The 12,687-nt window shown below is 40.2% G+C and overlaps 1 protein-coding gene across 1 annotated transcript in view; it reads left to right on the top strand.

The window, feature by feature from the left end:
- The window catches only part of CFH (complement factor H), a 100,145-nt gene that overhangs the window by 52,525 nt on the left and 34,933 nt on the right, over positions 1-12,687 (top strand). The window contains exons 12-15 of the mRNA XM_054037505.1: positions 856-1,029; positions 1,957-2,139; positions 4,007-4,192; positions 5,719-5,901. Coding sequence (XP_053893480.1) covers positions 856-1,029; positions 1,957-2,139; positions 4,007-4,192; positions 5,719-5,901 — 726 coding nt within the window. The remainder of the gene's footprint in view (positions 1-855; positions 1,030-1,956; positions 2,140-4,006; positions 4,193-5,718; positions 5,902-12,687) is intronic.

Raw genomic sequence — 12,687 nt, forward strand, 5'->3', positions numbered from 1 at the left:
TGGATTATTGAACACAGTTAGTATTGTTGCTCAGGAAAGCTAATGATGCTGTTCTATTCCCTTTCTGGAACCATAAGATGCTCCTGAGGAGGCTGCTGGAAACCCCATTCCTTCATAGGGAGTTGAAGGGTTTGAGGAGAAAGACCTGAAGTAGTCTTAGGTATATGCCTGTTTTGGAGTGAATAACATGTCATGGTTTTATTTACTTTATAAGACAGAAACTTGTGCATTAGCTAATCGGAGTACTTGGATCAGCCCTTGGAAATGACAGAATTTTTATTGTACTATGTAGGACAAAGAATCTTATGAAAACTTTGGCCAATGGTTGTATTTTAAGGCATGACAAATAACAACCAAGGTTGAAAGGCCGGCTTCATTAACTGATTATATGGAGTACTCCAAGTGTGATTTTGCTGATTAAAAATCTGTGTATAAAAACTACCTGTTTCTCAAGTTACTTGTAAAAATGTTTGTTTAGATTAATACGATGTGGGGGAAAGATCATGGAAAGTCACCCTCTCATTTGTTGAAGGGTCATCTTTTTATTTCCTCACAATTGTATCCTATTGTGCCCTGCCGCATGTTTTTTCCTGCTTGCCTTTTTTCTTTCCCACCCTAGATGGAATTCTTACTCTTCTACAAATTCCCAGCTTATGTTCATCCAGATTCTTCTTATGGCTAACTAAAGCCTTGATGCAAGTTATCAGGGGCCATTCCATGGATTTCAACTGTGTTTTTTTTTTTTTAATCAGGGCCAATCCTTTTTGTTCAAATCAGTAGCATTTTAAACACTTTTCCTTAGAAATATTTGTTATAATATGATCTTTTCTTTCCTTTGCACTCCACCATCTTTAGCTATAGAATGTGAAATGTTGACATTGTCCCATGTCAGGATTTCCCCCATGAAAGGTAAATACGACAATGGAGATGTGGTAACATTTTCCTGTGCAAAAAATCTCATAAGAGTGGGACCTGACTCCTCTCAATGTTATTACTTTGGATGGTTCCCAGCATCTCCAACATGTAAAGGTAAATATTTCCCTTAGGTTTATTTAAGTAGGATACCTATTAATAAATCTGGCTCTTCAATATTCTTAACCTCTTCTGTGGGCTCTTCCTGGAACCTAGTGTCTATCCCAATCTGAACCATCCCACCTATCCCCCTGTAAATTCACTCACTAACTGAGTGGTGCACAAACTTCTCCAGTAATGCCCCCTCTTACCATTCCCAGAATTTGTCATGTGCCTCCTCCATTACTTGTAATCTGATTAGATTGTGCATGCACCAGATTTGAAGGTCATGCTGGAAGGTGGAGGGGAAACACAGAGATGAGACCATACATTCATTGATTCAGTGTTAGAGCATCTGACTCACTCGAGAGGTCCTAGGTTCTCAATTGTGGTTATATACATTGCTGGTTTGTCTTTTAATATCAATTATTAATCATTAAATACTTTTAAAATGAATGAGAATCCTTATTAATTTTAAAGGCATAGTAGGCCTACTATGGTTATGAAATTTACCAAGTTCTTGAAAATAAGACGGCCTGTGCCTTTATTTATATGGTTTTTTATTAAAAGAACAAAGTCTCTTTGTGTCCCCCACATGTATCTCTTGCACCCTCTGCCATTTGTGCACCACTGCACTAACCCACTGTGTCTTCATTTCCCATTTGAAACTGTGAATTTATTTCCATTCATTTTGACTATAGTGAAACTGTCAGTTGTGTGAAATGGATCTCAGATAAGTTCAGGGCACTCATTTCCACCTGTGACCTAAAGTGGGATTTGAATCCAAATCTCCAGAGATGTAAGGTTAATTAATTCATTAGTCAGCTGTGCACCTTTGTCCACTTGAAGCAATGAATTTGGTTTTATCAATTTTTTTTACTGTAGTCTATTTGTAATTGTGATAAATGTTATGTCAGCTGTTTATATATAATCTTTTTGTGTTAGCGGAAACTCAAGTTTGTGGGGAACCAACCAGCATTACCAATGGGATTATTATCAGTGAACTTAATGAGAAATATCAACATGGTGACTCAGTGGAATATGAGTGCAACCGCAGGTTTAGAATGATTGGATTTAGAAAAATAGAATGTATTGATGGAGAATGGACATCTTCACCTTCTTGCATAGGTAAACTATATGTTTTTCACATTCTTAGCATTAATATAGACTAATACTTTTCTATTTACACTTTTAGAGATTTTCCAAATCAATACTATACCTACTCAGATATAACATATTGGTCAGTGTGTACATAGTTTCTGTACCACAGCTTTCTCTGTGATGCAATCAGACCTGTGCAAGTGTTTTTATTGCCTTGGGTTCTAAAATGCTGTGCAAGGGCCACTGTAATTTGCAGGGTCTTAAATCCTGGATGATCAAAAGTGCCCAAATTTCAATTTTCTGAGTTCCACATTGATAATTTACCTAATGCTGGAGAGCAACCCTCAGTATGTATGTTAACTAACATAGTTTTAAAAAATTAAAATAAATGCACAAAACTATAATATTTGCTTGTACTTGCAGCATATTTGGAAGTCAAATAGAATTGTTTGTTGTTCAGTTTTATCTTCAATGAAAACCTGCAGTTATAGGAAATTACAGATGTTTTCATGGAATAAAAGGATGGTATGACTTAAAAAAATCATAGACAAACAAAATCCAAAGTATTGACAGATCTACTAGAGCTTCTGTGATTGTCATGGCAAGTCTTGTGATTTGCGCTCTGGCCTGCTGAAATCATTAGTGGTTTCCATACTGACCTATCACAAATGTAAGGAAAGCAGTGTGGCAGCAGGCCTCATTTTAGCAATTTGTAAACTTAGTTTGGTTCCCAGATACTATTTTCTGTGCTTTGCCTTAAATACCCATAAGCAGAACTTTTGGTGAATACTATTGGATCACAGGTCAGTTGACTATTTCACTATCCTCCTAACATGCTACTGAATGTTGTTTATCATTATTTATGGTGCACAATAGGTGCACATAGTAAGGTCCCTGTCCCAAGGAGTTTGAGAGAACAAAACACATGCAAAAGACTCCTTTAGCAGGTGATAGACAAGGAAGTGTAGAGGAGGACATTTATAATGAAGGGAGGGAAAGCTGCATACTGTATAATCAGTGGGAAGAAATTCTATTTGTAGGGGCAATGTGAAATGAAGTACAAAGCCAAGAGTGGAATATAAGATAAAGAGATTTAGAAGGATAGTAGGAATTTGGGATGGAGCAGTATAAGGAAATTTCATAGCCAAGGAAGAAGCTATGAATTATAAGACTGAAAATAAGGAGCTCCAACTTAATGCAGAAAAAGAGAGCAAATAAATGAAGGGCTTTAAACAGGGGTGCGGTGAGGTGACATGGTTGCAGTAGCACGGGAGCAGAGGCTGCAAATTAGAAGCAGGAAATTGAAGAATGTGGGGGTCAGGGAGTTTACAATTGTCAACATGGTGGGTAGCTGTGTGATTTTTCCCTTCTTGGATATGTGCACTGGAGATGGTAGGATATTTTTAAATTTTAAAGTGAGTATTAAGGGGGGGGTGTAGTTTAGTGTCATGATAGTAGTGAACATCTAGTAATTTGGAGCTTGATATTGTGTTGAGTCTGTGCATTGATTTGATTTAAGATTTCTTTGCATTTTAGTGTTTTCATTCTTGTGAGGAAATACTACTAGAGCAATGCAAAGTTAATGTTTTTTTTTAGTGTGGAAATAAAGAGGAATAAGTGACAATCCTTACAAAGCAGAGTGCGAGGATATAAAAGCTGAATACAGTCCTTGAAGATGGACAGGACTGGGAAGTTGTTATAGTTACAGAGAAGTGAGGGAGAGGACTTTGGAAGAAAGGCAAATCTTATTACAAACTAAGGGCCTAGTGCTGTGCCCCTACAAGTCAATCAGAGTTTCACTGCTAACTTTAATGAGAGCAAGGTTAGGCTCTTCTATGATGTGTTTTATATGTGACAAGAATATAATATAGAATATTTTTGCTCTTTTCCACAGAAGAGGAAAAAACTTGTGAAGAACCACCCAGTATTAACAACGGGAATGCTGTCAATGTAGTAGACCCTCCCTCGTATCTTCATGGAGATACAGTGGAATATGAATGTGAAGAAAACTATGTAATGGTTGGGCCAAAGACAGTGAAGTGTCTTAGTGGAGAATGGACATCTCCACCTTCATGTGCTAGTAAACCTTTTAGATAATACTTTAAGAATTAAACACAATTTCATTTAAGGTTTTATGGAGATTATTCATCAATATTTAGGCAGATACAGTTTATATAGACATTTCGAACCATTCTTTGCATACCATAGTTGATGCATTAGTTTGCTGCTGGGGGTTTTGATTTTATGATTTTTAGTTAGAAATTGCTAAGGTCCAGATCCTGAAAAGACTTATGACTGTGCTTAACTTTATACAAGGTGTCCCATTGTAATCAATGGGGTATTCTCAGTGTGAGCAAAGTTAAGCATGTGCGTAAAAGCATCAGTGGCTTTCAATGGGGTTTGCTTTACCCCACCTCCTTTCAGTGTATCTTTCTAACGAAGGAACTCAGCATCTTTGGAAGCTTTAGGATGTAACAAAGTTTGGTGTACACTGTGCTAATTACTTTATCTCTTTATGTGCTATTTGGCTTTTTTAAATCTTTATGGAATTTTCTAACAACCTCTAATGCCAGGGTGTGAGATATTAATCCTCTGACCTCTGGTAGGTCTAGATCAGCTCTTTTCATATCTGAACTATGTTTTTGGCTCCTTCCTCTAATTCTCCCATTTAGTTGCACAGGCTAATATAACATAGTATACACATTGTGAACGCTGGATAACTTAATATTTTATTTTTTTAAACCTAAAATATACTTTTCTTAGTTACAAAAATTTTAGTTGAGGTCAAGATATGCACCATGGGTCAGACCCTCAGCTGCTGTAAACTGTATTAGACCCTTTATACTAACAGAGGATCTGCCCTCATATATGTACAATTGAAGGTTTGTGTTACTGAATAAGAGTTAATCTGTGCTCTATCCTTGCCTCCCTTTCAACATAATAAATTGTATATTTATCCATTATTTGCAATGATTTAAAACAATAATGCTTTATTTACAATTATGTGGAGGACTTCATCTGACCTAACAAACAGAGTTTGCTTAGCTTACACAGTTATTAGACAAGCTTTCATTATAACTGTCAGAAACCCCTGATCAAGCCACAAGACTTGGTTCAGCACATCAACTTTCAATCTCATATGCATCTTCCTGGGATACTGATTGTTTGTCTGAAATAATTTGTTTATATGGAGAAAACCTCTGGTACTTATAGTTCTAAAAATATGAGGTTTTTCATTTGTGCACATCTCTCTATGCAGTTGTGGTGTTTTAAAAAAAAAATAGAAAAAAAAAGAAATGAAATTCTAGTGTTGCTGTTATTTCACACAATGAAAGGGATGCGTTCACCTTAAAAATCATACATCTTCCAGAAAATACTTCCCTCTTATTGTTACTAGTACACAAACTGAAAACATTTTGGAAAAATATTTTTTCTTTGATCTCTTTCTGTTCTATTAACTTTAGAGATTACTTATAACAAAGGTAGATACAATATTTTCACATGGGCATGTATTTGCAAGTTGAATTCCTGCCTTTAAATGGATATTTACTTGAGACATCCTTTGAGTTATAGCATATTTTAATTTTTGCGTTATATTTTATTTAGATCAATTTGCTCCATGTAAATTTCCAGAGAATTCTGAGAATATAGCTATTTTACAAACTGACACCAAGAAAAAGATCTATAAGCAGAATGAACGTATCGTTTACCAATGTATATCAGATGCCAGAAACTTTAAGCAAGCAACTTGTACAAATGGGGAATGGTCACCCAAACTTGACTGCATAGGTAAGCTTAATTTGGTTCCCAGATACTATTGTTCTTTTCTATACAGATTGTTCTTTTCTAATTATTATAATTACCAAGTATTACATCTACCTTTAGTCTTAGTGAATTTCAGTAGTTTGAAAAAACAACTGGTTTAATCATTAAAACATAAATCTGTTTATATGCCAAAGGATAGAAAAGATAACTTGCTGCTTTTAAATTACAGGAATATTTTGACATTCTGTAAACAATTGACTGGTATGAAGATCAGAATATTTAATTCCAGCATATCCTTACAGAATTTTCCTTAGGAAAACAAATCTCTCTGCATACATTCGTAAGATTTATAATAAAGTTAAAGACATTTTATTAGGAGGGCTCTGAGGGCAGAGCCTAGCAGCAATGAAATCAACATATGAAGATCTAGCTTTGGAGAGGAGAATTCCTTAGATTTCCTGTAAAAATTCATTCCCGAAGGTTCAAAAAGATCTTTTCTTACCAGTAAGAAATTTGCAAAAATAAATAAATAAATTTATATCTGAGTGGTCTGATATCTTCAAACCACAAACTCTTAGATTATAGTATCATGCCAGAGCTATTCTGTTCTTTAGGAATTGTAGCAGGTGAAAAAGGGGGCTCCAAAAAGATTTGTTACATGTTAAAGTTGGTAGTTTACAAAATCTGTGCTCCCTGTGGCAGAAAAGTTAGATTCAGTATCTTGAGGGTTAGACTCTCAAGTGATGGGCTGAACAACATCTGAGGCTTTCCTGGTCTTAATCCCAGTTTTCATGTGGTTCTTCTTCGAGAGGTGTCCCTGTGGGTGCTCCACTCCAGGTGTAGGTGTATCCCTGCGCCTTCGCTTGGAGAGTTTTACAGCAGTGCCCATACGGGTCGAGCACACACAGTGCTTGCCACATGTGCCATTGTCTGTTGAAGTGTCGCGTGCGCGACCCGGACTCCTCAGTTCCTTCTCAACCATCCCCGGCCTGAGACAGAGCTCCACAGTCCCATTCATATGTAGTTTTTAGTGAGATTTGTAAATAGTTATTTAGTGTTAGACAGTTTATACCATTAGTATTTTAGTGCCAAGTTTCATTTCTTTCTTTATTTCCCCCACCCCAAAAAATACATTTCTTTCAACCCGTAGTTAGATACTAGCCCCTATTATGCCGGGCTCATGGATTTCAAAAGGTGCACTTCACTTAGAGAAGTGATGCCAGTGTCAGACGGACACTCATAATGTGTCCACTGTCTGGGTGAATCCCATTTTCCCCAGAAGTTTGCCCATTGCAGCAGACTTAAAGCTCGGGCAGGAAGAGACAGGGATCTGAGGCTGAAACTCATACTCATGGAGCAGAGTCCATACGAGCAGCAACAACCACAGAGGCAAAGACAAAGGCCACAACGTCATTGCCCACCACCAGCAATGGCATCTCAGACTCCTTCCTCCAATAAACAAATCTAAAGCTTTGGTCGAGGGCCTAGAAGACCTTTCGCCGTTTCCAATGCATGGTGCTATCATCCAACTCTTTGGAGACTGTTTACACCTCTTATGCATCAAGTGGTCAGCTATTACCACCGACAAATGGGCCCTAGAAGTCATCCACTTGGGCTATATCATCCCTTTCCTTTCCATACCCACCACCAACCCTCCCCCAACCCATTCCTCAGAGACACATTACATGAACTACTGTTGTGCTGAGAGGTAGAACATCTCCTCCAATTTGGGGCAGTGGAGTTGGTCCACAAACAACACAGGAAAGAAGGATTTTACTCCCACTACTTTTTAACGCAAAAGAAAAGTGCGGGATGGCGACCCATCCTCGACCTCAGGTGACTAAACAAGTTCATAAGGAAGCAAAGATTTCGGATGGTCACTCTAACAACTATCATAACAGCGCTGGAACAAGGGGACTGGTTTTCAGCCCTTGACCTTCAAGATGCCTTTTTTCATGTGATGATACACCTCCCTCATGGTTTCTCAGATTTATGTTAGGCACAGACCATTACCACTACAAGGTGCTACCTGTTGGCCTCTCAACAGCACCACTATCTGTTCCAAGATCCTTGCAATGGTGGCAAGATCTTTGCAGTGGCAAGAAGAAGGTCAGGGAAAGTGTTGGCCCCTTACTGAATGGAGGAGGCAACCTAGTGACAGAGGATGTGGAAAAAGCTAATGTACTCAATGCTTTTTTCGCCTCTGTCCTCATGAACAAGGTCAGCAGCCAGACTACTGCGCTGGGCAGCACGGTATGGGGTGGAGGTGACCAGCCCTCTGTGGAGAAAGAAGAGATTCAGGACTATTTAGAAAAGCTGGACGAGCACAAATCCACGGGGCCAGATGCCCTGCATCCGAGGGTGCTAAAGGAGTTGGCAGATATTATTTCAGAGCCATTGGCCATTATCTTTGAAAGCTCATGGCAATCAGGCGAGGTCCCGAATGACTGGAAAAAGGCTAATGGAGTGCCCATCTATAAAAAAGGGAAGAAGGAGGATCTAGGGATCTACAGGCCAGTCAGCCTCACCTCAGTCCCTGGAAAAATCATGGAGCAGGTTCTCAAGGAATCAATTCTGAACCACTTCAAGGAGAGGAAAGTGATCAGGAACAATCAGCATGGAGTCACCAAGGGCAAGTCATACCTGACTAACCTAATTGCCTTCTATGATGAGATAACTGGCTCTGTGGATGAGGGGAAAGCAGTGGCCATGTTATTCCTTGACTTTAGCAAAGCTTTTAACAGTATCCCACAGTATTCTTGCCAGCAAGTTAAAGAAGTATGGGCTGGATGAATGGACTATAGGGTGGATAGAAAGCTGGCTAGAAGGTCAGGCTCAACGGGTAGTGATCAATGGCTCCATGTCTAGTTGGCAGCCGGTATCAAGCGGAGGGCCCCAAGGGTCAGTCCTGGGGCCGGTTTTGTTCAATATCTTCATTAATGATCTGGAGGATGGCGTGGTTAGCACCCTCATCAAGTTTTCAGATGACACTAAACTGGAAGAATCTCATGCACTGCTACAGACTAGGGACCGAGTGGCTAGGCAGCAGTTCTGCAGAAAAGGACCTAGGGGTTATGGTGGACGAGAAGCTGGATATGAGTCAACAGTGTGCCCTTGTTGCCAAGAAGGCTAACAGCATTTTGGGCTGTATAAGTAGGAGCATTGCCAGCAGGTCGAGGGATGTGATCATTCCCCTCTATTTGGCATTGGTGAGGCCTCATCTGGAGTACTGTGTCCAGTTTTGGGCCCCACACTACAAGAAGGATGTGGAAAAATTGGAAAGAGTCCAGTGGAAGGCAACAAAAATGATTAGGGCGCTGAAGCACATAACTTATGAGGAGAAGGCTGAGGGAACTGGGATTATTTAGTCTGCAAAAGAGAAGAATGAGGGGGGATTTGATAGCTGCTTTCAACTACCTGAAAGGGGGTTCCAAAGAGGATGGATCTAGACTGTCCTCAGTGATACCAGAGGATAGAACAAAGAGTAATGGTCTCAAGTTACAGTGGGGGAGGTTTAGGTTTACGTTGGATATTAGGAAGGACATTTGTAGGGTGGTGAAACACTGGAATGGGTTACCTAGTGAGGTGTTGGAATCTCTGTCCTTAGAGGTTTTTTTAAGGTCAGGCATGACAAAGCCCTGGCTGGGATGATTTAGTTGGGGATTAGGTCCTGCTTTGAGCAGGGGATTGGACTAGATGACCTCCTGAGGTCCCTTCCAACCTTGATATATTATTATTCTATTATTCTGAGGCGCATCTGAGGAAGGAAGGAGTAATTATATTCCCTTACCTGGACAACTGCCTCCTCTAGGCACAGACTCGATTGGAAGCCATTCACTCTACGCAATGGCAAATGGCAATAAACTGTTTCCACAGCTTCGGCCTCCAAGTAAACACAAAGAAATCAATGATAGAACCTGGTTGGTATTCATTGGCGCCTATCTCAACTCTACAACAGTGAGGGCATCACTTCTGCAGGACAGATTTGACTCCATACGAACAATCGTAGCCGTAGTGCGCAGCAGCACACAAACCACAGACTATGAATGCTTACCACTTTTGGGCCACATGGCAGCATGAATATTTGTGGTCAAACATGCATGTTTGCACATGCGATGCCTGTAGGGACGGCTATCAATAGTGTACAAACCAAAAAAGCACAACATGAACATCAACTTAACAATGCCCCACAAGCTCAAAGAATCATTAACCTAGTGGATTCACCCACACAACCGATGCTCGGGGAGACCATTCACACAGGAACCCCCATCACAATTGCTCATAACAGATGTCTCCCTCGTGGGATGGGGAGCACACATGCAACATAAGAACGGCCATACTGGGTCAGACCAAAGGTCCATCTAGCCCAGTATCCTGTCTTCTGACAGTGGCCAATGCCAGGTGCCCCAGAGGGAATGAACAGAACAGGTAGTCATCAAGTGATCAATCCCCTGTTACTCATTCCCAGCTTCTGGCAAACAGAGGCTAGGGACATCATCCCAGCCCATCCTGGCTAATAGCCATTGATGGACCTATCCTCCATGAATTTATCTAGTTCTTCTTTGAACCCTGTTATGGTCTTGGCCTTCACAACATCCCCTGGCAAGGAGTTCCACAGGTTGACTGTGCATTGTGTGAAGAAATACTTCCTTTTATTTGTTTTAAATCTGCTGACTATTAATTTCATTTGGTGATCCCTAGTTCTTGTGTTATGAGAAGTAGTAAACAACACTTCTTTATCTATTTTCTCTATATCAGTCATGATTTTATAGACCTCAATCATATCTCCCCTTAGCCATCTCTTTTCCAAGCTGAAAAGTCCCAGTCTTATTAATCTCTCCTCATTCGGAAGCCACGCCACGCTTCTAATAATTTTTGTTGCCCTTTTCTGAACCTTTTCCAATTCCAATATATCTTTTTTGAGATGGGGCGACCACATCTGCATACAGTATTCAAAATGTTGGCATACCATGGATTTATATAGAGGCAACATGATATTGCCCAGCTCAGGAACTATGGTCCACAACAGAGATCAGGTTACACATAAATCTCCTGGAACTTCGCGCTGCCTGCCTCCACTTCCTACCATTCATACAAAACCAACACATACAAGTGATGACCGATAACAAACCAGCCATCACATCCATGAGACATGTGGGGGAGATAGGGGCGCTTATGGCTGCTCCCCCTTATACTATCTTTTTTAAGGATGAAGTTATGTTATGAACCCATCCCAAATTCTTACCCAAGGTGCACTCGTCCTTCCACATTAATGAACCTCTGCAGCTCCCAATTTTCTTCCCCAAGCCACATGTGAATTCGTTTGCAGTGACCATGCATACCCTGGATGTTAGAAGGGCTTTGGCCTTTTATCTGGACAGAACGAAACCATTTCAGGCTAGTCCTAAACTCTCATATCCATAGTGGAATGGTCCAAGGGAGCACTCGTATCTACACAGAGGCTCTCTAAATGGATATCTGGATGCATTTGACTATGCTATCAGCTAAAAAGCACTCAGCCTCCAGCAACCATTAGGGCGCATTCCATGAGGTCCATGTCAATGTCCACGGTGTTTCTAAACAATGTCCAATTGGTAGACTTTGCAAGGCTGCCACCCAGGCATCCAAACACACTTTTGCCAAACATTACGCTATCTCGCAAGCCCCTAAAACAGATACTCAACTTGGCCAAGCGGTACTTTCCAGTATTTTATTTTCGACTCCAAAGCCCCGACCACCCTAAAGGGCACTGCTTTACAGTGGAGTGGAGCATCCACAGGGACACCTCTTGAAGAAGAAGAGATGGTTACTCACCTTGTGCAGTAACTGAGGTTCTTCGAGGTGGATGGCCCTGTGGGTGCTCCACTACCCACCCTCCTCCCCTCTACTTCAGAGCTGGATACTGGCTCTGAGGTGGAGAAGGAAATGAGGAGTCTGGGTCATGCACACAACACTTCAAGAGAGAATTGCGCATGAGGTAGGCACCATGAGTAAACTTCTCTTCAGAATAATAAAGGAGAAAAAAGGTTTTACTCAATCCACAACAATAGGAATTACTAGGTTCTTTGTTTGACAGAAAGAGAATCTTGAAGACTAGTAGGGCTGCCTATTGCATCACTTACTAAGGCGGCAAGTTCCTGGTTTTATTTCCTAATCTGATGCCTATTAAAAAAGCCCAGATCAAAGGTTATGTCCTCAATGAGCATTTGGAGTAAGCAAGAGATTTCTACTCCCTGTTAAGTTTAATACTGCTCATGAGGAAAACGTTAATTCTTTTTGGATAAGTTAATTCTTTTTGGGACACTAAAGTCCTGATTGAAAATATCAAGACTAATGTCTTCTTCTCCCTAAGGCCCTGATTCTGGAAAGCATCCCTATTCGGGACAGCACGTAAGCACATGCCTAAGTCCCCTAGAAGTCAATGTGCTTAAGTGCTTTCCTTAATCTGGACCTAAATGCCTCAATGAAGGAGGAACATCTAACCTATATTCTGTCTCCTATGGCATGGAACAGCAACAAGACATTTCAGGATTGTTTTCCTTGTTTGGTCTGGGTTTTTTAATTCTTCATACTGTGGACAGACTTAATATCCATTCTGCATTGCTGTGTGCTTTTTACTTTGATTCTTAATTTGGTTTGCACACCAGGTTTTGCACACCAGTGAAGACATAGAAGAATATTGTTATACCATCTGTGGTCCCTGTTACGTTTTATTCCTAGGACTTAATTGAGATATAGGCTAAATATATAAAAAAAAGTATTTTGGTAATTTAGCTTGAATCGAGAAAATTTGAATGTTTTAAATGACTG

This window comes from Malaclemys terrapin, chromosome 8 (genome assembly GCF_027887155.1).
Source record: "Malaclemys terrapin pileata isolate rMalTer1 chromosome 8, rMalTer1.hap1, whole genome shotgun sequence".
NCBI lineage: Eukaryota > Metazoa > Chordata > Testudines > Emydidae > Malaclemys > Malaclemys terrapin.